This window comes from Colletes gigas, unplaced genomic scaffold (assembly GCF_013123115.1).
Source record: "Colletes gigas isolate AHSC1104 unplaced genomic scaffold, ASM1312311v1 Colletes_gigas_Sc00012, whole genome shotgun sequence".
NCBI lineage: Eukaryota > Metazoa > Arthropoda > Insecta > Hymenoptera > Colletidae > Colletes > Colletes gigas.
In genome coordinates this window covers 723568-748253 of record NW_025106641.1, presented here as the reverse complement: position 1 = coordinate 748253, position 24686 = coordinate 723568, and the positions used below count along the sequence as shown (strand labels likewise).

At 42.0% G+C, this 24686-nt stretch overlaps 5 protein-coding genes across 13 annotated transcripts in view; 1 reads left to right on the top strand and 4 right to left on the bottom strand.

The window, feature by feature from the left end:
- Positions 1-1362: 1362 nt before the first annotated feature.
- LOC122399060 (NPC intracellular cholesterol transporter 2-like) lies at positions 1363-2164 on the bottom strand. Its single transcript, XM_043399412.1, has 3 exons — positions 2099-2164; positions 1781-1945; positions 1363-1695 (listed from the first exon to the last, which is right to left on the bottom strand). Exons 1-3 carry the CDS (start codon positions 2115-2117, stop codon positions 1430-1432), a joined length of 450 nt encoding a protein of 149 aa, XP_043255347.1. The 5' UTR covers positions 2118-2164; the 3' UTR covers positions 1363-1429.
- Positions 2165-2757: 593 nt separating this feature from the next.
- On the bottom strand, positions 2758-5788 carry LOC122399058 (estradiol 17-beta-dehydrogenase 2). Of its 2 annotated transcripts, none has more exons than XM_043399409.1 (5): positions 5118-5788; positions 4420-4704; positions 3974-4279; positions 3474-3705; positions 2758-2960 (listed from the first exon to the last, which is right to left on the bottom strand). In XM_043399409.1, exons 1-5 carry the CDS (start codon positions 5251-5253, stop codon positions 2786-2788), a joined length of 1134 nt encoding a protein of 377 aa, XP_043255344.1. In that variant the 5' UTR covers positions 5254-5788; the 3' UTR covers positions 2758-2785. The 2 variants fall into 2 exon arrangements, with proteins under 2 accessions (XP_043255344.1, XP_043255345.1); XM_043399410.1 differs by lacking the exon at positions 2758-2960 and adding an exon at positions 3041-3158.
- Positions 5789-5977: 189 nt separating this feature from the next.
- LOC122399059 (zinc finger protein-like 1) lies at positions 5978-10576 on the bottom strand. Its single transcript, XM_043399411.1, has 4 exons — positions 10362-10576; positions 8239-8415; positions 7455-7760; positions 5978-7377 (listed from the first exon to the last, which is right to left on the bottom strand). Exons 2-4 carry the CDS (start codon positions 8338-8340, stop codon positions 6811-6813), a joined length of 975 nt encoding a protein of 324 aa, XP_043255346.1. The 5' UTR covers positions 8341-8415; positions 10362-10576; the 3' UTR covers positions 5978-6810.
- Positions 8348-16083, top strand: LOC122399056 (ribosome-releasing factor 2, mitochondrial). Of its 4 annotated transcripts, none has more exons than XM_043399400.1 (6): positions 8348-8895; positions 9018-9151; positions 9230-9336; positions 10583-12354; positions 14655-14801; positions 14867-16083. In XM_043399400.1, exons 2-6 carry the CDS (start codon positions 9105-9107, stop codon positions 15029-15031), a joined length of 2238 nt encoding a protein of 745 aa, XP_043255335.1. In that variant the 5' UTR covers positions 8348-8895; positions 9018-9104; the 3' UTR covers positions 15032-16083. The 4 variants fall into 4 exon arrangements, with proteins under 4 accessions (XP_043255335.1, XP_043255334.1, XP_043255337.1 ...); XM_043399399.1 differs by having other exon boundaries at positions 9213-9336; XM_043399402.1 differs by lacking the exon at positions 8348-8895 and having other exon boundaries at positions 9194-9336.
- Positions 15140-24686, bottom strand: part of LOC122399057 (transcription factor kayak) — a 30658-nt gene continuing 21111 nt past the window's right edge. For 2 of the 5 annotated variants that reach the window (XM_043399405.1, XM_043399403.1), the window contains exons 2-3: positions 17746-18183; positions 15140-17607 (exon numbers count right to left, since the gene is read on the bottom strand). In XM_043399405.1, the coding sequence (XP_043255340.1) occupies positions 17044-17607; positions 17746-18183 (1002 nt within the window). In that variant the 3' untranslated portion in view covers positions 15140-17043. Of the gene's footprint in view, positions 17608-17745; positions 18184-18581; positions 18606-22271; positions 22578-23992; positions 24472-24686 lie in introns of those variants that run through there. The other 3 variants (XM_043399407.1, XM_043399406.1, XM_043399408.1) reach the window with 3 other exon arrangements.

The window sequence follows — 24686 nt, the reverse complement described above, 5'->3', positions numbered from 1 at the left end:
ATTTTCAGATAAATAATCGTCGGTTTATGCATGTCCCCGTGAAATATCTTCTTCGCGTTTTTCCCTCGCGAGCAGATCATAAATCTTCGTTTAACGCGGCATCGCGTACCTGCAAAATAATAACGTGTAAATGATACAAGGAGGAGAATAATTGGCTACCCGAACGATGCATTTTCCACCGGAATTATCCGATGCGCTACGAATGTCCAATAAATTTCCATCAGACTGAAAGTGCACGCGAAATTCTATTACTGGACGGAATTCTTTTCCGTGATCCGTATAATAATCTTGCCGTTACGCGGCGACGAACAGACAGCAACAATTTCCGACCGAATCGTTCTACGTTCGCGCCGTCGTTATTTCCATTTCGCGTTCCGACTGGCTTTTCGTTAAAACATGGCGGACCAAATCAATGCACGATACTCGGTCGAAACGTTTTCATTTCTCTTCCGCTACTTAAACAGCACTAAATTCCTTTCAATGGAACCTGAACAACTGAGAAATCGTTCGCTCTATGTTGTATTCATTTCATTCACTCAAGGACCAATCCTCTCAACTTTTAATCTTTAACACAATGGCGGCCAAACTAGTTTTCCCTGACAGGGTTACGTACGCCTGGACTATTTTCAGTGGCGTACTTGAGTTCATTTTAAAGGCATTTTTAATAAATAAAAAAATATTTTTACAAGCCTGCGTGGTTGCGTTATCGTTGGTGAATGGTACGAGGACCGTGGAGATATTATTGTTCGCGTTATGAGAGTGTTCGAAGGTGTCACTAGATATCTTTCAGAGCCATGCGACCGGGTCGATCGTTGCGCGGAGATGTGGGTCAGGCATACGCCCGAACCCCCTGGATTTTCATCTCATCCCTTTCTCCGCTCAACAGACGTGTGTAACGCGTGAATTTAACGCAAGCTCTTCTATAACTCAAAAGCTACGTTATATGTATAGAACCCGAGGCTCGTATAACACATTTACTTGTTTCCGTGTTTAGCTTCGCCCTTTCAAGCTCTGACGTGCATTTATGGTTCACCCTGCGTTGTTTCTCGCGTTACAGGCCCGTACTAAATTCTTACAGACGTAAAAATGTTTCGAGAACAGAAGGAACCCGTTAACCCTTTTTTTCAAGGCAGAATCGTCGCGTTCGAAATACACAAAAATTGTTGCAAAATACAATTGCAATATGTGGTTTCGGTGCACTACAATTATAATTGTAATTGCAATTGTTGAATGTAAATGTTCAAATTGGAACAAAATGGACAAAATATTGATCAAATATGGTTCTTACGTTACAAAGAACCGTTTACCGGGAAAATAGTAAAATAAAGAACAGTGTCGTTTCTCAATACAACATTTTACTTATATTTAAAATTTAACATTGCGATCCGTACGAGCGTGGTCCATTTTGTCAGGCAGAAATTCTTAGTTCTTAGTTGACAACCCTGGAGGGGATTTTCAAGCACATCTGGGAGTTGTTGTGCTCGTCCACCAACGACAGTTCGATGATCAGGGAAATGGTCGGGTAGCTCTTCTCGATGGGCATGTTCAGATGGTAGGTGACAAGCTCGCCCTTGTCCAACGGACACTCCGCGTCCGTGAGGTCCTTGCAAGCGTTCTGTTGGGGCAACGGGTACTTGATGTGCACGCTTCCAAGCTGAACATCCACCACTGGTTTCAGGGTTTTCGTGTTCTCGGCTGTAACGAATGTTAACGCGATCAAATATCTGGCCACCTTGAAACTGAATTTCGTTTTTCCTTTGTTGCGTGTCGTTTTACTTACTGACGCGGAACTTGATGTCGGCCAACACGTTGGTGCCCCTTTTGAAGGAGCAGGGGAGCGTTTCGCACGCCGAGATGACCACGCTCTCGGGCGCTGGGATGCCGTCGCAGGGCTGGAACACCGACTGCATGGAGTCGGCGACCAGGAACACGGCCATGATGTAAACTGCAATTACAATTTGCCTTGGTTAGAATCAAATTTAAAAAATTGTGAAATTTTTCAATTTGTTTTTATCGCGTAAAGTATTTTCAAGTATTTGAAAATCGTAAGAATCAAAAGCGGTATTGCAGATAGAATTTTTAAGTAAATGGTACCAACCGTAAGCGAGGAATGCCATTGTGCTGTTTGTTCGGGATCTGGAACAACTGATGCTCGGTACTAATCGAAGCTAGCTATTTATTCTCTGTTACTATCTAATCGAATACCAATAATCGGGACCAATTATCGTCGGCCATATTCAAAAACACTTGAAACGCACACCTGGCTTACACAAATTACGCGTGACCGTCGGATTATCAATAAAAATCGTTTAAAAAGTATAGGAGAATCGTTTCTACGCGCACAGATTAGAAAAATGCGATTGTGTAATGTTGCAGGTGGCACGGATAAAAACAAATTAATGTGGCAATGATGGTTATCGCTGATTTTGAGAATCGATGGAAAATCTGATCTTGGTTGAATACAATTTATTTAACGTAACAGATGGGAAACAAAAAGAATACACAATAAAGTAGCAATAGTATTTGCAAAGTCGATTATTGAAATTCGAGTGCTTCGGTTTATTTCCACCGAATAAAGCTCGTGTTAAAAAAAAAAAAAAAACAAAAATGGAACGTCACAGATATATCGCCACGATTACTTCGTCGGATCGATAATTCACACATTGCATAGTACCGGTATTAAGGGCAGGATATTTTAAATAAATACGGTAACAAATTTTTAATCGATGTTTTCACGAATTAAAAATATTAATCGTGTAAATCAGAATGTTGTTTTTATTAAAATTTATTCCAATAATCCTTTCTCCGAACCCTGTTTCTCCGCCATGTTTTTTGCTGCCTCGACGTCTTTCTTCGTCCAGGAAGGTCCTTGCACGAATTTCTGAACCAGCCAATCGCGAACGCTGGCTGGCGCGATGAAAAACAGCGCGTGATAAACGCTGTATCTCCACGTTTCGTTCCTAGATAAATGTTTAAACAGCATTCTTAGCGTCTGATAATCGTAATTAGAAAGAAGGCTTAAAATAAGTGTGTGTCGGTCGTCTAAACTCTTTTTAAACGAATCGAAACGAACAGGTGTTTCGATGCAGGTGTCGAGTTGTTATCGATACAAAAATATAGTTCTGTCACGCGTGTCGGACCGTATCTTGATCCGGAAACTACGATATCGAAGGACTGTCACGATAGTAATTTCGTGCTCGTGCGAGCAGAGCTCAGTCGACCGAGAGGCGCATTTGGAATCACACGAAACAATTAAAAAATTAATTATAGTCTAGTTGCACAACAGGTGAGCCAAAAATGTTGATCAATTAATCCAATAAATACTTATTAGTATATTGGACCCTGATTAAAATCTGCAACTTGTAACGTTTCTAACGTCGCTGACGTTGTTCGATCAATTATTCAGATTCGGGATACGGGATCTTGTAATTGTTCCGAGCAGTTTGTTCGTTGATTTCGACCCGTGAACATACTTGTAAACCGCCGACGGACGCTTGTCGAGAAGGGCGCCTTCGAAAATCTTGTAGATACGCGGATCCTGCAGCTTCCTCGACTCTCCGCCATGCGCCACCGACATGAAATATTTCGAATATCTGTCAAAATATTCGCCGTAAAAAACTTTCGCCTCCTCCGGCATCGACTTCTTCATCGTTTCGAAATGTTCGGCTTGTCGCGCTAATATGTTGCTTTCTCCGACGAAAGAACCTGCGAGAAAGTGGCAACGTTCTTAAAAAAATGTATCTTCAACGGACAAACATTAGAAATCATTTCGAACGAACGATCGACAATCGTCGATTTCCAATTAAATCAGATTTCGCCCGACGCTGGCAAGAACGTTAAAATCGCGAGAAAATATTTCGTTTAGACGAGACTCGTGGAACGTAAAGGCGAGAAATATAATTGGATCGTTCGTTTCTGATGCGCCATCTTACGTTTCCAGTAATACGAGTAACTGGTATATTTGGTTACAGACCAGGCACATAGCAAACGACCTCGACGCCGTACTTCTTCAGTTCCACTTTAATGGCTGTGGCCCATGCAGTAATCGCAGCTTTGGTCCCGCTGTAAACCGCCACACCGGGGATCGGTTGCATGTTACAGTGGCTCGAGATTACGATAATCCTGCTAGAGTGGCCGCGGATCATCGGCATCAGTTCACGAGTGATTCTCACAGCGCCGAGGAAGTTCACTTCCACTTGATTTCTGATCTGTTCCTCCGTTTGCCATTCAAACTCACCGATAATCATCACCGCGGCATTATTGACAAACCACCGTAACGCTGCAAATAGATTTTCACGATATTCTCCTATTTTCAATCTCCTTAAATTCAAACTTCTTAAAGTTATTTTAATTTAAATATTCGATCGCCGAGTAACGGATAAAAAATGTATCCTCTCTGGCACAAAAGAGAACAGTTACCCAAACGTTCCTGCGCCACGATCGTTCGAACGGAATCGACGAAATCTACGACGCTGTTGGTTTTCGTGACGTCGAGAGGATAAACGTGCACGTTGTTCTCTTTTAAACTTCTAGCGCCCGGACCTTCGTTTTGAAACACGCCGGCGATTACCGTTGCACCGAGCTGCCGGCAATGAAGAGCCAAACTGTATCCCAGCCCCGAATCGCAGCCAGTCAGGACCACGGCCTGATTTGAGGTTATTCTATACCGAGACATCATACGACGACCATACAAATAAGTTCCACCTGGAACAAACCGTTCATTTTCAACTATCCTTTGGTTTAACAACCGTCGCACAGTGAGGCATTCGCAACCTAAATATCGAAACAAAATAACGACACCATGTGTCCCGAAACAATGCTGTAATTCGATTTCGTAATCGACGCACGATTTTCGTTTGTTATTTATAACTTAAAAATACATGAGTCTGATTACCGATACGATTGGACGATCAGAGAACGACGTCTCGCGATTGCATCGTGTCACCGACTTTTCTGCTGATATCGCATTCTAATAAGCGAATTAATCTGCCGGTAAGTAGATAAGCAGCTATTATTTGACGTTACAAAGTGTCCGCGATATTAAGGAAATCCACGATCAACGATAATAAAAATCTCTTTAATTTAAACACTTGTGCTTTTTATTCTTACGTCCTTACCAATGCAACAGATCGAGATCGTCGACGCTAAACTCTTGTATCCCTTGTTCCACGAATAAACGAGACCGATCGATGTCGTTAAATCGACAGCGAGTATCGCAGAGTGCCTTCTTACGATCGATTTCACCAATTCCATCGTTAAAATAGTGCACACCGTCGAGCTTGATGGGGGCACCTCGCCTCAATGGTAACACTGATTTCCGTACGATCGAAATTCCGTTAACGTTTCCACGGTAATACTATACGGAATATTAATACCGTTAACAGTATAGCGTCTAATATCACGAAATCCAAACAAGATTTGTTTTCGATTTGTACAAAGTGTCTATACAGAGTAAGACACGAAATTTATTCAAACTTTACGTTATCGAAACATTTATTGTTTACTAATAAAGAAGTACATATCTATTACAAACGGAATTTACTCTATCGTTGGTATAAAAATTTTGAAAAACAAAAAATTACCGTCGAATTACTTTAATCGCTACGCGTGATCAACAAGTATACGATGGTATCCTCGTCCTATTCGCAACTGGCTGCTATGGAACGCGAAAAGAAAGAAAATCGAACTTCCCCACTCTGCTTAATACCGCTGGTCATGGTGTTTATTTTTCAAAATTTAAACCAAACGATGCACGGAGCTCGCATGCACGATTCAAAATGATTTTTACCAGTCCACGATAAACAGCATACGATACACAATAATTTCTCTATCGCACTTGTTATTCACCATACTCAATAGGAAGCTCGGTAACGAAAACGGAATCGGAAATATAATAATATATAAATAACAAACAGAATCGATCAATTTTTCGTTTTCGATAGTTCTATAGTGTATGTATTTATTATAAAATTCAAACTTTTCGCTTGTGTACAGACTTTCGAATGCAAAGTAGCTTGTAGACACCACTGGATGTGGTTAGAAGGTATGAAAATTTCATGGGCAGATTATTTCTCAGATAAGTCGCTGGACTCTCATTTGAATTGCAAGCACAATCGCGTCTTGACCCGAATAAATCGAACATGGTGAATTTTCTCGTTCCTATTACGTTTTTGCCGTCGTAAAAATACCGATATCGACGGAGACTACGACTGGGACTATCCGAACGTCCAGAAAATGAGGTTAGTATCAACGAATGGGGAACCGAGAATGCTAAAATTGGCGGGTAAACGTCCAACGAAACGTTAGATAACCACGAAAATGAATTACACGGTAGACATTTTCAGGCATCTATTTTAAATAAATTATTACCTTACCTTCGAAACAAATACAATAACCTAAATATTAAAACAGTGCATTTATAATAAAAAGATCACCAACACGATTAAAAAATCCTTTTATCTTACGTTAGATCGTTAAGTGAATGATTGGGATTGGCAGCAAATCTTTCCTTTACTTTTTCGTACATGACTGTATAAAAGAACTAACGATCGGTACAATTATCCAGTACTTTTGAAAAATTGTAAATTTTTTTACAGAGCAAAATATACAACACAGTTATAAAGCATAGTTTCACGTAAAAATTAACAAATATTACAGCTAACAGTATACGGTATCTTAAGTTTATTAGTAATCGATATATATATATATATATCTTTTTCATTTATTTCGATCGACAAGTATTATCTATATCGCGCAAGTTTCGTTCGTTTTTCGTGTTCGAAATAGATACGATCTTTCGAGAAGAACGTATTAAATGTCGGCAGGTTTATTATCGTCGACCAAAATATTAGGATTCGCGGAAAGATCGTAGCTTGGATCGCCGTCTGTGGCCATCCTGCCAAACCACGAGAACAAAATTACCATCCCGATAAAAGCTAATACACCCATGATTCCTACCACTGCGTATTTTTTGTATAACGAGCCGGGTGTATTTCTACGTTGCGTCGTCGGACTCGCTATCAATTTCCACCACCTCAACAACCACTCGATGGCAGACTTTCTTTTATATTTATTTTCATCGTGATCGAACGACAATTCTTTCGGATCGTCGTACGCCTCGCAAACTTTTCTCGACATCGGAGTGGACATCCCCGAAGACGAATCGATATTTAAAATGGAACAAGGTGGACCAACCTTCTGATTGTTTAAATGCACGCTGTTTATATTAGCGTGCACCGAGTTTACAGTGCTAGCAGAACGCGATATAGCTACCGAATGTGCCGTCGAAGTCGTCATTGTGTGATTTGGGTACGATGTGGATTCGACTCTTAACAACGGGCGTTCTTGTTCGGGTTCTTGTTCCCTGTCATCGCTCAACTGTAAAACATAAGATTCAAAGAACGTGTACCTGTAATTTATATGCATTGCTATGCACAATTGTTCGAGCTACGTACCAAGGGTAATCCTAACCCAGCACGTGCCCAGTTGACTCCTGCTAACTTTTCTCTCAAAACATCTGCTACGGGTGACACTAACTTTGCATCAGGGAAGATACGTTCCTTGCAAAACGGACACGTGTACCCTGCGGGTGCTGTTGTTGCTGGTAATTCTCTGGCATACTTGTCCAAGCATGCCCAGTGAAACATATGATAACAAGTTAATCGAACGCAATCACCTTCGTTTAGGTATGTCGAGCACAGTGAACAAACTGGATTGTAATCGTGATCGTGAAGCCATAGAATATACGACTGTACTATGCACTGAAAAAAAAACAAGTAGAATTAATTAATAATACTTGCATTGAAAACAACGTTGTATGACAGTTAAAGACTAATAGCAGATAGTAAAGTTGGTATGCCTCCTTTTTTCAAGACAGTGACGTCGCCTTTTCCTGAATCGGGTGTATTTTTAGGTTATGAAACAATTATTTTATCGTGAAAAATTGAACTTGTACAGAATAAATTTGTTTTTTTTTCGTTGCTTTCTTTGGTAAACGAACCAACCGTATAATTTATTAATCTTTAACTAACATACGGACGTTGTAATTCTTTTATTTTTTAGGGTATCGAGAATTTATTTTCTATTGATTTTATATCACATTGTACATGCAAATGGTATATGCAAGTTAATTATTGTTTAAACGTTCTCAACATTGGTTCGATACAATTAAATCATCGATACGAATTTTGTGTAGACTAAACTCAAACACGGATTTTTTTAATAGAAACAAGACAATACCTTCGGATGATTCGTAACCATACAATGCTCGCAAACATTGACACGATGTTCAAAACAAAATAAGTTTGTAACTCTTCTTTTCGGACACTTGCACAGACCCATTGTGGTTTCCAGACTTTATTCAACTTGCATCGTATGACGCGACCTCCATGTTTCAACGTCCACGTCGTCTGACGTCTGGTACCGGAAGATAGAGCAGAAAGGACCAATAAAATTCTTCCTTTCGCAGCATTCGGCAAATCAACAATTAATTCCCTTTGGGAGCTATTAAAAAACTATTTCTGTTTACATATGTTGAACGAAAACAAGTTATCGAACACTTTGCATTTGAAAATTTCAAATTTTCATGCGACTTAAAACCCCTTTAATTGCGTCCTTAAGAACCTCTTTTAAAGGTATTCCTAAGTAGAATTATTCGCTCGAGCGATCCAAACAATACTGATCATAAATAAACATTAGTTACAAACTCAGCCATTTGATTCAAAATATGAGATAATGTATATGTTCGGTGTATGTAAAAAGGTTTCGGATAACCTCTTTCGTATACTGTAAAAATGGCTGCGTTATTTCGATTCGTAAAATATTTAGGGAACAATGTACAACTATCAAGACAAAATAGAAATATATCATTATCTGCGACAAGGAATATTAAAGAAAGTGAGTCGAAAACCACAAACATAAATACTGATTCGAAAATTATTTTCACCTGTTTTCCATTGCACGATTTAATATTTATAACCTATACTTTTCGATTCGAATTACGTATTTCATATTTGCAGTTATCGAGAAGAAGGAAGGGAATACTTTAACTATCGAAGGGGTGATTAAACCATACGAAAAGGAGGCATTATTAGTGAAAACTAACAATGGAGCTTGTTCAATATGTTCGCACGGTCTTGATGTTAAACATACAGTAAGAATTTACTATTTCATTGCTTTTTCTATGATTCTCTAGTAATCAAACATTTTCATAGGATGTCCTTATTCTAAGCCAGTTTCTTAGGTCGGATGGTTGTATATTGCCCCGTAGAATTACAGGTTTGTGCAAAGTGCAACAAAAAAGAATTAGTATAATGATCCTAATGGCACAGAGAGCAGGTCAGTAAAATATAAATTCTGCATAAGTCTTAATTGTGTCTGTAATAATAATGGTTATTAATTAATCCAAAAAATATTTGACCAACATATTTTACTTTAGGACTAATACCAAGTAGATCTCCCACCAATACTAAATTCGATCCCTTAAGAAGGAAAAAGTGGAGAAAGTTTAATACATATTATGATGAATCAACCATCAAAGCTAAATATATATAGTAATTTGTAAAGAATGTAATAAATATTCCATTTAAAATATTATAAATGCTTTATTTTCTCTGACGTTCCAAATCGATCGACGATATCTCTAATAGATGCTCTAATATTGTACTAACAACCGCCTAACAAGTACTGTAAAAGAATTTGGCGGGATATCGAACGATACATCGTACATTACGTCGAAATGGTTTTCATGCACGTACCATTCGTGAACGAAATTAACCGTAAAAAATATTGTTTCGGGGAAAAAACTATGTTTACTAATAAAAGCAAATAAATCTTTAGAAATGACTACAACTTTTAATTTTGTCCAAGAATAGGTTATTTAGCAAATTTTCCACATGATAGCAATATTTTCCCCGTTCGCAAATTTTGAAAAACTTTTAAAAAGTCGGTTTCGAACCGGAAGCAATTAAAAAATATTTTAAAATCCGAATGGAGGAACATAAGCAATGAAATTGCTTCAAACTTGATGCAATCGATGGAGCGATGATTACAAGCTGCAATTCATGCGAACTATTACCCTATTTAAATATTAATAATCTTTAAATGCACATTATTATTAATTGTTCCAAGACTTTTGTGGACTGCTATTTGTACCATATGATAAATATGTTTTATTTACATAAAGAGAACATGTTTGTTTTTATTTGCCCCTAATTAAGTATTGTACTTTAATTAAATGAAATTTGAAAACAACGTCATGTAAATACTAATAAAGTTAAATTGATAAAAATTTTCATTTTCGTGTACGAATAGAATTTACGAGGCATTGTAGATTAAGTCATGTTGAAACGTAGGTTACTTACGACTTCGTGGAGCAAATTTCATAAACGATACGCACAAAACAGTTCGAAAATTATAAAAGGAGAACACGATGGGGAACAGGAAATTGCAAAAATTCGGAATATTGGAATTTTGGCACACATCGATGCCGGTTTGTCTAAATTTTAATATACCATCGATGTAACCTATCGACGTGTAATTTTGTTTTTATCGTAAATTACGATTCCAATAATGATTCTTTCAGGCAAAACCACTACCACGGAAAGGATGTTGTATTATTCTGGCCTGATCAGACATATGGGAGAGGTTCATCATGGAAATACAGTAACAGATTACATGGACCAAGAACGCGAGCGCGGTATAACAATCACTTCCGCAGCAGCAACATTTGAATGGAAGAATTATCGTATTAATTTAATAGACACTCCAGGGCATATCGACTTCACCATGGAAGTAGAACAAACGTTAAGGGTATTGGACGGTGCCGTAGTCATACTTGATGGTTCTGCAGGTGTCGAGGCTCAAACATTGACAGTTTGTAGACAAGCCGACAAATATGACATACCTAGAATTATTTATGTAAATAAAATGGATAGGCCAGATGCCAACTTTGATGCGAGCTTGAAGTCTATAGAATCAAAATTAAACGCAGAGGCATTGCCTACGCAATTCCCAATCAAGGAAAATGGAATTCTGGAAGGTATCGTGGATGTGGTTTCGCTGGAGAAATTATTGTTCGACAAAAAAGATTTGGGCAAGAAGCTAACAAGATTAAAGTTATCTGAAAATGAGGATAAACATTTATGGGAAACGGCGCTTGAGAAGCGTAGAGATTTAGCAGATAAATTGTCCAATATGGATGATAAACTAGCTAATGAAATCATCGAACAAGAATCTTTGGATTCAATTTCTCCGCAAATGTTACTGGATGCTTTATACAGAACTACTATAAGCAGGAGAGGCATCCCTGTAGTTTTGGGTAGTTCTTACAAAAACATAGGAGTGCAACCCTTAATGGACAGCATTCTGCTATATTTACCATCGCCCGATCAAAATAAATATTTGAAATATTATCAGTCGTTTGGCAAACATCTATCCGCGCGAGCGTTCAAAGTTGTCCATGACAAGCAAAGGGGACCCATCACCTTCTTCAGAATTGTCACCGGTACCATGGAAAAGGGTGGAAAGATATATAACGTTCAGAAGGAAATATCGGAACAGGGTAACAAATTATACGTTGCCTGCGCGGACGACTACGAGGAAGTATCAAAAATTAGTCACGGTAACATCGCAGCCGTTGCTGGATTAAAACATACCTCGACCGGCGATTTAGTGACATCCGGTCCAGCAGCAGCGAGCAATGCGCGAAAGTATCTGGCAGCGCGAAAGGACATCGAACCGGAGGACGTTGAAAACTTTTTCACTTCAAATTCCAAGATACTGGAGCCTGTATTTTTTTGCTCGATAGAAGCACCGTCCCCTGCCTCGCAGGCAGCTTTAGAGACTGCGCTCGAACAGCTCGAGAGAGAAGATCCAAGCTTGAGAGTGTCCCAGGACAATGAAAATGGCCAAACGATACTCGCGGGTATGGGTGAATTGCACATAGAAATTATCAAGGAAAGGATCAGATCGGAATACAAAGTCGACGCTGACATAGGCCAATTGCAAATTGCTTACAGAGAAACGATAGTGAATTCTATCAAAGATACCTTCACGTCCGAGTATCAAATAGGAAAAAGTAAACACGCAGTCACGACAACTCTATCGTTGATACCGCATTATAAAGGAACACGGACGTTGCTATTGGACAGGACACCGGATTGTATCGCAAACATTGACGCTATACGTCCGAACATGATGAAGGCGGTAAAGGCTGGAGTGGAATCGGTTATGCAGCACGGGCCAAAACTAAGTTATCCGGTTGTAAACATGGCGGTTAAGTTACACTGGCTGGAACTCGGCGCTGGTACGTCGCCGACGATAGTTACCGCTGTTGTTTCGCAAAACATCAAAAAGGTAATGTTGTATTTCTATAAATTTGTAAACAAGTATATCGACAGGTGTCGTATCGAAAAATTAATTTCAATCAGTCGGCGACCGTGTCTCTTTGCTCTTCTTGACGGACCCTAAAGTCTTCTCTTTTCCGCCGTCAGGTGTCATCGTGGACAATACCAGCAAAGACCTGGGCTTTCGTTCCAGCATCGTCCTAGCTGCATTTTGCTTGGACGAATCGCCGCTGTTCGACTTCTCCTTACCGAGAAAGTACCTGCATTGCCAGTTATCCTGAATAGCCTTTACGGCTTCCTCTTCTTTGCGTTTCTCTTCGCTGGTTAAGTACATGTCGGTGAACGTTCGAAGTACACCGATCTTCTTGAGCGCATCTTGCGAAACAACGCTGGAACGAAAGGGTTTAGGGCTCGTGTTCAATACCGGAAGGGCGTAACGTTTCAGCTTCGCTTGCTGCTTGAACTCCAAGGCGCGCGGTGGCTTTGTGGGTTGCCTGTCGAAGAAGTCGTTGATCAGTAGATCGGTTTTCATCTGCAAGCTTCTCAGAAAATTCTCATTGACCGTTTTGCGGCCAGAATCTTTCGCAGAATTTACGCCGGTCTCCTCCGCTTGAACGTTGTCGGTGCTGTAGCGTCTTGCGACACTCTTCTGATTATTGTTCTCCCTGATCTTGCTCTTGTTCCGTTTGAAAGTGGTCTGGGTCGTCTTGTCGACGGTGTAAATGCCCCACTTCAGCATGTAAGTCTCCAGGAACGCGTGATACAGTTTGGGACAAACATCCTGGTCGTTGTAGTGCTTGTCTATGAAGTAGATCCTGCGCAGCCGACAGTTACCGTATATCTGCAACCTCTGGGTGGCCGCGTAACTGCTTTTAAAGGCGGTTTGCGTCAGATGCGATAGGTTAAGTTCCAGCTTGTTCCATCCGGTTTCCAGTTTCAACTTCACGCGGCATATCACATCCTTCGAGTTGTACTTCTCGTTCTCCGCGTTGGTGAATTGAAAATGATGCAGGCAACTTTGAGTATCGACCACCTGGTGAAATTTCATTCTAGACTCTACAAACTTAACCTGTACGGGATTGTCAAGAACTCAGAACCTGTTTACCTGTACTTGCAAACGGCATTTTAAGTTCAAATTTTTTATAACCACAACTAGGATCGGTAATTGGATATTGAGAAACTGCGACGAATCGAACGGACAGAGGATAGAGGTGCCGTAGCCGTTGGATTGCTCGAAGTCCTGTATTTCGATAACCTATCGATCGTTCGCAGTAAAATTTATTAGAATCGTTTCGAATTACTTGGACGTAGCACGTTCTACGGGCATACATTTTCCACCAAATCCGAATCTAGGATCTTGCGAATTCGACCGGACTGCGAGTGCTGTTTGCTCCAATATTCTAACGGTTTCTCACCGACGCTGTACAAGAGGGACACATATCCAGCAACCATTAAATTATGGGATTATTTTACGAAAATATTAGACATTTACACGCGGGTCCTGGCACTCTGGAATTTACATCTTTCTGTTCGCTTGTTTTCCGACCGACGGTATCGTTGCCTCGAACCGAAGCAAACTTCAATACGAGGATATAAATACAAAATTGTTTATCTTCTATTCGTTATTCGAGATTTTTATCTGCGCTTTGTTCAACGAAAAAACTCTGTAAACAAAACGATGTGGCTCCATTGTATAGTACATTATTGTCTAAAGCGAAGGATACGAAAGAACATTTCTAACGTGAACGAACGTGGATGATTTAATCTCTTTCTACTCGTACATTGATCATCAGAATTGTAGGAATATATTTTTATTTGTACTACTTTATTTGATATTTCTCTATATTTTCTCTTAACAATTAATATAACTTATATCTCGTCACTTTGGTTCTATGATAAGACAGATTATGTTTACAGAGTTTCTTCTCGCTGGACGAAGCGTAGATAAGAACTTTTCCAACCCCGGCTTTCTTAAATCTATAGTCTGGTCCATTGCTGATTGCGCATAGGAATTCTAAAACCGAATAGTCATAGATATTACTAATTAACTGGCAAACGTTTTCGAGCATTGCACCGATGCAGAAAGAACTCATGGATTAAGATGGTTTATAGGTTATTTTTAACGCTCAGTTTTAATTGTTGTTAGGAATACTCGATAACAGCCATATTGGTCGGATCAGCAAAGCTATTGATTATTATTTTATTTTTAACAAAAGAAATAATTCGAATCGTAATTGTCAAATTTAGAAATTTTTTTAAGTATTTTAGTTTTCGAAGAAAACCTTGTAAATTAATTTCTTTGCTTCCTAGTTGATGCAAAGCAGCACAATGGTATTGCTAGAGCCAATAATGCGGCTGGAGATCGTCGTGACCGAGGAATATTCTAGCGGTGTCATGGCGGACTTGCCAAAAAGGCGGGCAGAGATAGATAACATTGATGTTCGCGGGCAGAACAAGGTAACGATAATTTTTTTAAACCAAACTATAAAAAGCAGAGCTTAAATTTACGCGATTGCAAACAGGTGATCAAGTGCTTCGCTCCATTATCCGAACTATTGGGTTACTCAACAACGCTGAGGATACTGTCGTCAGGTCATGCAACGTTTTCGTTAGAATTCGATCATTACGAAACGATGGATCCAATCAACGAAGCAGAAGCTGTCAAGAGGATAACAGGTTTCTGTTAAATTGTTAAAGCTCAGCGAGTGAAATAAATTGGCCGACGCGATGCATAACGTGACAAAGGAATAAAGTAATCACCGTCCCCTCTCAAACCGATATAACACTTCTCGTAGTTATTTTTATGAAATCGTTTGTATTAAGAAATCAGCAGTTCAACTATACAAAGATGAAAATACGATCACTCCAACGTAAGAGTTATTTGCACATTTCGATTTACTTCCGACAGAACGCTGCATTTATGAGACACGCCATAGCCAGCAGCTAATGCTTACAGCTAATACAAGTAACAATTTATTCGATGGGAACATCGTTATTGTTTTCGACAAATTACACATGTTCCGGTCTCCTGTATTCGTTCGATCTAATTAAAATATATTGCAGCATTATCAATGGTGTCGTTACAATCTTTCTTAAACGATCATCGATCCCGGCCGCCGATTGCAAGGCTGGTTCGAAATCGACCAGCTTGTAGAAATATTATCGACGAGTCGTTACGAGGAAAAAGGAAAGAAAACGGAAAGCCTTCCATCGAGACACCGACCAGCCTTGCAATCGGCAGTCGTGTATAAATATATTAATATTGCTTAAGATCATGCAAAAATGTCATACATAGTAAAATATATGTATGTGTATATATTATATGTATGGAGGGATTAAATGTTATGGGGTGAGACTTGCAAACACGTCAGTTGCACATAAATCTTTTTTCGTATTGCATAAAAGCGGCTTTGGACGAGTCGAAAGGCAAACGAATGCACAATAAAGCATCCGCAAAGTCTCCAATAAAATATATATGTGTATGTGTATATATATATATATATATATACGTGTATGTAATGTTTATCGTCGTTAAGCCGCTTTAATGGTTACCTTTGAATTGTGCGACGCAAAGATTGGATGGTTAAAGGCGCAATTCAAAGACGACACGACAATCCTTAACCTACAAAAAGGTTCTTTTGAGCGCTAAAAACGATTGCCTTAAAAACGTCCTACGCGGTTCTCGCCCGGTGTATAATAATCACTCGTATAAAATTCTTCCCTTTTAATTCGATTTCTTTAAAAAAAAAAACAAAAAAAAAAAACAAAAAAAATAAAAAGAAAAATGACAATCTTACCTCGTACGTTCCGTTATTACATTCTAATTTATTTACGCGAAACGTTTACGAGTTAAATACAATTATATATCACTTGCGCGCGTAGATACCGCTATCGTTCGCGACTATATTCCCGAGGGGGTTTAAGATGCACAAAAAATACTTGGTTCTTCGAATAATGTCTTCCCGCTACCGATTCACGCCCCTTGAAACCCGATAACAAGAATAAAAACTTCTTTTTTTAGCCTCAAAAATTAATCGAAAATTCACTCCGCGGAGATTTGTAAAAAGTTATCAACAAGCTTCCTCCGAATGGACAAAATTCCATGACAAACGCGAATACTGAATTAGTTTCGATGCGACGAGATCTCGTCGAGAGACACGATCGAGAGTGGTGGGGGGGGAGTCGAAAGTTACCAGAATCTCATGATAACGGTAACAGTTTCGTGTCTCGCTTCCTGTAATGTTCGTCGAATACAATCAATGATAACAATGCAACGACATCCTTTTTTATTGCAACGTGTTCTTTTTTTTTTTTCTTTTTTTTTTTTTCTTCTTTACAAACGAGTCATCGGAAATGCATCGTACGGCGTTTCTCCGTCGGTCGACGAACAAAATGTACGATTCTCGTTCTTCGAGGTTCAAAGATTCAGGGAGAGAAGGGTTTAAATCCCGTTGCAGAGAGGGTCACGTTTAATACTGCCCGACAAGATCGATGATATTATTATTCCCGTGGTCAACGTATGGCAACTGGTGATGTAGAAAAGAATTCGTCAAGCTCTGGCCCTCTTGCGTCATGGTTCCACTTCCTCCTGTACAGTTTTTTTTTTACGATTCATCCGCAATACAAAGTAGTGGTAAAGACAGCGTTCCCTTCATTCCGGATCATCCTCGTTCGATCCGTACTCGAGGCCTTCTTGGCGTCACAAGCTCACGAGTTTCGGCGGATTCGCGTCCGGGGAGCTGAGGTCCACCGCGGCCAGATTGTTTCTCTGTTGCGTCGAGCAGGATGGTATCAGAGGCGTGGAGACTGGAGTCAAACCGGTGCCACCTTCCATCAGCGACTCGAAGTTGAACGGTATGCCGCTAGTCGGCGTCGTGATCGGCATCCCCGCGATGTCCAGCGACGGTTTCATGAAAGATGGCGTCTCCACGGTCTTGAACGTCAGAGAATCGGGCCTCTCTTTCGGTTCGGTGAAGATCGGCAAGGAATTCGGCCGGTTATTGTTATCGAAGCCGACCGGCAACGAGTTCGGTCTGTTTGGTCGCGCGGCGTGCATCGAATCGCGTTTCGGGCTGGCGACGAACTGCTCCTCCACCGGAAGCTCGGGCTTTATCACGGGCTTCACGTCCGGCGGCGACGCGGAACGAAGCCGACAGACCGCTCTGTGCGCCTCCAGGATGAACTCCAGCTCGTCTTTGGCCTGCTGCAGCTGATGGATCTCTTCCTGCAAGCTTTGTTTCTTTTGTTCCAAGTCCTCAGTCTCCTGCGAAACAAGTACAATCTATTAAAAAAGGCAAGTGCCATATCTTGGAGGGTTTAACCTACTTCGTTCGCTAATTGTTGCAGATGAAATGAAAAGACCTTCTCGACGATGCTGCAGGAACTGAATTTGATAACTTACTTCTAACAAGGCATTGGTGTGATCCATTCTTCGCTTGCGGCATCTGGCTGCTGCCATCTTGTTCCTTTCACGGCGTATCTGTCGTCGCTCCTCCTCCTCGGGGGTCATACCGATCGTCCTGGTGGGCCTCCTGCCGCCCATGTTGCGCCTCGTCGGCTGCTGCGGCTGCGTCTGATGGCTCTCCACGAGGGTGGTGTTGGTGGCCACGGGGCCAGCGGTGGTGATGATCGTGTGATGCGCCGTCGTGTTCTGCGTTTGTGCCGGCGTCGGCTGCGAGGGTTCGACCAACGGTGGCACGAACCCTGCCTCGCGACTATGCGACGCTGACTCGCTGGTCAGCTCCAAGAATGTCTGCTCGATGCTACGAAGCGTCGTCGGCGTCAAAGTCGGCGTCGTTCTGGTCGGCACTCCGCTGTGTAATCCGTCCAGGGATACCAACTGCAACATCAAACGATAGCTGTATGTTAAATCGATGTCACTGTTTTCTGGAATGCCAAAAACCACTGTCATCTTAGATCGTAACAGAGAAATCACCGACGATTCGTTATGGCAACGACCAAAGTCGTTGACATTAATGACTAATCCCGTATTTCAACCTCGGCACAGTTCAGTTTCATTCAACTTGAACGATACACTGAAAAGATATTGTTGCTGTTGTAGCGCAGTGGTTCTTAAGATCTGATCTAGTAAGACTTATTCTAATAGTATTGAAAAGATAAAGTCGACATAATTTAAAAATAAATATTTAAAACTTCTATGTACAAGTTCCACGGGCGCAGATTAAGAACCACTGGTTTAGGTCTTTGCGTATGAAAGGGGTAAAAAAGTATGTATACCTCGGACATTATCGGAACAACCCGACTGGTACTACGCAGAGCCCATGACAACAGTTCAAAGAACATTCCGAACAACTCTTTCTCCTTCTGTCGGTACCACGAATAAACGCAGCGTACTGTCGCGTACAGCTCAGTGACCATGCAACTACTATAATATAAACATGACTGTGCCAGGTGCGCGGAGATAACGAAACGGCTAGGAAACAAATGCTTTTTCGTTGGCAGCTGCGCGAACGCGACTGCCTTCGAAAGGTACTACGCGTTATATCTCGTTAGTTTGTGCGTTACCCAGAAAAAAGATAAAGAGAAGTTCGTCGCGCTATCGACTAGCCGTTGAGCAACACACGAAGCCTGTTCCAATAAAACGTTTTTATTTCATGGAAACGGAGAACACGATTGCGCAACGGGCGATCGAGAGAAAAAATGAGGCGAAAATAAAAAAAGACAACGAAAGAACGTCGGTGGAAAGGTACGCGATACGCAGTCCGTAGCGCGCGTTATCGTTTCCTCTTCGCCTCGATATCGCGAGCAGCCTTAATCCGTCGAGATCTACAGATAAAAATACTCCGTGATCCAATAGCCGATAAGCTATCGGACGAGCCAGATAGACCATACGGGGTTAAGTTTCAAGGTATGCGAAATCTTTATCGTCGGCATCATCGTTAAAATTACCACCAATTATCGCGACGCGTCGAACGATTATTCCCTCTTCCCCTTCCCAGTAATCATCGATCTTCGAATTCTGTTTATACGTCTCAATCTCGGATTACCATAACCTCCATAAATAGCACTGGCGTGATTAGAAATGCTACACTAGTTTCTTGCTAACCGTGGATATAATTTAAGATACCTAACCTAACATTTAAGAAGAATCAGTGACAAAAATCGAGAACATTTCTTCCGTTGGAAATAACAGCCAAAAAATCAGTTCGTTAGATTCGTCCCTGTGTTATTATGAGGATTAAGAACTCTGCTTTAATTAGATATGATTAAAATGGCAATAAAATGAAATCGAAGACTTTTGTGGGTCATCGCGAATCGACGTAGACGTTGACAATCGTTGGTACGTGTTCCACGGCACGAAGAGCGTCGTAGAAACGATTGTCAGTCACCCGACGGATTTCATCGGCGAATAAAACGTGTGTACGTCCAGCTACGATGATATATTAATGACACGGCTCGAATCGCAGCTCACGTAGCGACAACCTCGCGTTCCCCATTATCGCGTCGACCAATCGGCGGACGGGGACGTACGACGTATTACAGCCGGCACACGTTTCCCAGAAAGCACAAAAGGACGCAGGAAGGAGAAGCGCGTCCTTCGTTCTCGTAAGAAGAGACAACGACACACACCAGCGTTGCGCTATCATTTCTAAAATTACGATCAGTGTTCTGATCGTTAACGAAGGACGATTCGCGATGACAAGACACGTCAGAGTGGACTAAACAATTACCAGACTACGAGCATCGGACGTTCTTCGTTAACCCTTCGGTTCCGACGTCGCGATCGACTCGTTACACGTCGCCATCTTGATTCTCAGTTCGATTAGAACGATTTTCTTGGGATTTAAGATAAAAAGTACACTGTAATTCGATGGTGTCGAACAAAATGGCTACTTATAAAATGAACCACCTTCCTCGACTCGAGGTTACCGTTCTCCAATTTTGGGCGAAAATTTATCGCCCGTCTATTTTTAACGCAGAACCGCGGTTCATAATCGCGGAGCATCGAATCTGCCCGGAGTGTCATCGCTAAAATTACTTAGCATACCACCGAACCGGCGACTTGGTCACGAAAGTTATCATCCACCCACAAAATTCACGGCCCACCCAGTCGATCCTTCTGCACGCAACAAGTTCAGGAATGTCCGGTGCGATAAACTTAGGCGTTACCAAATCATTTCCGCGCATCACCGGTTTCGGGAATTTCGCGCGTCAAGATACGAAACCTTCCTCCAAAAGTAACCGATAATTTGTGTGATTTTTGCTTGCCTATAAAATCAACGTCATATTTTATTTTTGACAATTAATTTTCGACCTGCACTCTGTGAAAGAGAAACACGAACGTCGTATAATTTTTTGTCGAAAGGCATGGGATTTTTCTCGAATTTCTCACGTATAAAAGTTCGCGCTCGAAGGGGTTAATCCGTCGTCTCGACCTTGGCACGAGTTTAACACCAATTTATTGCAGCCTCGGTTGATGTGCGCGCACATAAATCAGGTAATATGTACTTGGAAGCCGTCTTTGTTCGGCACGGTCTCTCTCGATTTGGCACGATTCGAAATTTATGGCCGCGGCGATCCCGGGAAGGCAATTCGGTTATTACGGCGATTATCGAAGTTTCGATAAATTTAGAGACACCGTCGGAGGCGCAGTGTTTACCGCGCCGTGAGTTATCGGTTCTTATTTACTTCCTATAGATGTGCCTCTATCGAGCCAAAAAATCTGTGAAGCGACAAAGGTGTGGTTATCGAGACGTCAGTCACCCTTTCAGGAAAAAAAAGAAACCGTTACAAGTGAATATTGTTTGTCCACGGAACTCGAAACGCGACACCGTCTGTTTGCGGTGGGAGATTATCGGTGCTCACGATCTTCCTGCGAGTCGCTTTAATTTACTGCGAAAATTTCGAAACGTGATCGTAACATTGTGTCATTTGTACAATATTACATTAATACATACATAGAATTTAGTTAATAAAAATCTTTCCTATAAGATCTACGGAACGAGACTAGGATCATTACACGACAGATTCGTTGACCGACGGGCCGTTCACCACGGACACATGGCGGAGTGTGAGTATACGTCGAGCGATACGAATCGCTGGCGAACGAACTCTGTACCATTTTGTCAGACGTGTCTGTGCAGGTTCGACACGTCAATGCGTAACGGACGCGTCACGACACGCTCCAAGGCAGACCGCACCACTCCACACGTTGCTCGCTACCTGAATTTTGCATAACAACACCACGGAGGGTCCTGTACTCACAACTGGAATTTCCGCATCTTTCACGAAGCGAAAGTCAGAGTCTGTCCAACGGCATTCTATCCACGAGTGTCTTTCATTCCATTACGACGCTTCGTAGCTGCGATTATTAAGCTTTTTACGCGTATTTCAATTACGTATCGTCGCAGTTTTGGAGATTGCTTTTCGAAATCGATCGAGCGGCGTCAAGGTCGGGGGATAGCGGCGAACGATGGTGGAAAGAAAACGGAGATAAGAAGGGAACCCTGGACTCGGTCGCGTGCGTCAACCCCTGCGGGACACCCTGGCGGCGAAACGTACAGAAATATTTCGCGCAGATGCGCGACGACGGCGCTTCCCCCTCCCCCGTGCCGCGGTTGGCATGCATGCGCGTCTTCCGTTTCGCGATGCACTCGCGTTCTCTCTCTTTCTCTCTCTCTCTCTTCTTCACGCTGTGCGCGACACACGCGCGCGCACACGCTCCAGTCGACGCGCGCACACACGCCCGCCGAGATTCTATAAATAAATGCGTTTGCTGTTTTAATCTGCCCTGGGCCCGCTTTACGAGCAGACAAAGGGCGATATCGGTAACCAGAAAATCGTTGCGAAACGCAGCCAGATATTCGACGGAGGCACGTTTGCCATCGCCGACGACGGGAGGGAAAAAACACCGCTCGAGGAGAAGAGAAAAAAGCAAAACCGTTAAAGTGATACACTGAACCGAACCTTGGAGGAAGGGGGAGGGGGAGGGGGGCCACCTCCAGGCCGGCCTCCCTCGACCGCACGTGCACGTAACATTACACCGCGAAAAATAGATTCTCGGTAGAGAGAGAGAAAGAGAAAGAGAAAGAGAGAGAGAGAGGAGGATCGCCACGAAAGCGACGACGATAAAATAATTATAATCGAACGCTTGATCGGACGTAGGACGATTCGTGTATCCTCCGTGCATCTTCGATGCACCGTATTTTACGCTCGTGCGAAAGAGAGAGAAGAAGAGACTCGTTAAGTCCGGCATGTTATTGTCGCACGTTCGCCGCTCGAACATTCGAGGTTAGTTGTTTTCATAGTCTCTGGTTCTTTCAAGGTACTTACTCGCGGTGATTTAGTTTCAGCGGATTTTTTACGAAACGTAAAAATATTCGAGCAGCGCGTGTTCGTGTTCGATACGCAACCGTATTCCTTTACGATCTGTTTGTTTCGCCGTGGCGGGTGGAAGTTCCAACATTTGTTGCACAACGTTGCTCAATTCTTGCTCATCCGCGTCGCAATAATGCTACCGCGTACGTTAACAGGGCTCAATAACGCACGTTCGCGAGTCGAATAGACTTTCTCCTTCAAGTTCAGCGGTGGCGGTGGCGGCGGCGAGCGCACGTCTGGCGTATTGTTTTTTTCCTCTTCGACTTCATTTGCGTTAGAAATTGACGCGTCTCGAGCGGGACGCGAAAAGAAAAGTGACGGTTTTCGGGTGTACGCGACTCCTTTCGAACTCGGATCGACTTAATTCGCCCGCTCGACTATATAACGGTTGAGTGAATGAAACGCTATTTCGAAGGCCTGCCAAGTGGTGTGTTTATTTTAGACGATCGCTTTCGATGCCCCTCGAGGTCCTTTATACTGTTTTCTCCCAACAGAAGGCTACTTTGTGCGAGACATTCGATGTAATTGAACGTGATTCTCGAGCCGGCGATCCGTCAACAATGACCACACACGTCATCCCCGAGTAAACTGAATTTAGAAGTGTTTTCCTTGATATTCCAAGTGGATTCTCTATGTTTAGACCAATTGTACTTTCCCACGCCATGTGACTTTTCGCGACCAAAGTCTTGTCTCGATAATGACTCAGTTTTGCACCGACAAAAAATCTGTTTTTTTTTTTATTTGTCAATAAAACATTTTTAATCTTATCGTGCAGTAATTAATTATAAAAAAGTTTTGGTAGAACTCGGTACTCTTCCTGTGCAGGCCATGTGGTGAAACGCATTTAACCACTTAATGCCTGGATTTATTTATTGGTACAAAGTAGAAATTACGGTATGGGTTAAGTACCTATCTCGTTCAAAATAAATCTCGCAGCTGTTTCAACTCTTGCTTAACGACAGGACCATTTGTGTGGCCGTAAACAAAAACAGAATATAAGTTCGGTAGAAGTCTACCATATTTTTTAGGTTACGTCGCGGTGAAAACCATTAGGGTTAGGTTGCCTTCTCTACTATCGTACGCCACGGTTTCGCGTATTTGAATTTCCATCTTTTCCTCGTTACGATAAATAAAATTGTTAAAAAAAAACGACAATCTTTGAACGCGTTAACTTTTTCAACGACAGAGCGTACAAATATTTTTGTACGTTGCAGGAACGCAGACGATGAAATAGAATTAACCGCGATTCTCCGGAGCAACGAAGCCAACGGTCAAACATATTTTTCGAAATCTCGAACATGTAGGATTACCTGCTGATAAAGCAGTTCCTGCGCGAGGATATTAGCAATGTCGACTGGATCCATGGCGGTGGCTGCCATAGCTCGAGGTATCGGTTATTCGTTCTGTATTCGTTTCGTCGTCGAAAGAAAGTAAACAAAGGAAAATAACTTGGGGTAAGGCGGGGGATGAAGGATCGATGGGAAACAACGAGCGAACTCGTCTTCGTAGGGGGGAGGGATGGTGGTTACGAAAGGACACTTGGGGGATTAAAGTAAGAAAAAGTAATTTCAGTCGATCGTTCGTTCGTGAGAGATCGTTCGGGACGTCGGTGTGCGCTCCCCTCCCCTATCTATCTCTCTTTCTCTCCGCTCTCTCGATTCTCCTCCCTCGCACACGCCGCTCTTCTTCTTCTCACTTTTCGAAGAGTTCGTCACCACTGCGTCCTCCACCGACGCCTCTCTTACACTGAGGCCTCTCGATGCCGCTCTGCTCTTCGTGGCCATACGCGACGAGGAAACCTAATCTAAAAATAACCTTCGAATTTCGAGTATGTGCGCTTGACAGAGAGAGATGGCGAGAAAGAGAGAGAGCCAGGGAAGAAAAAGATGGGAGGGATTTCCGCGCCCCCGTTCAATTTCTCGGATCGCGAACTGACCTTTTTGCAAATTTTTCGCGCGTACCTTCAAATAAATTACAATTTAGAAATTCAATTAATCTACATAG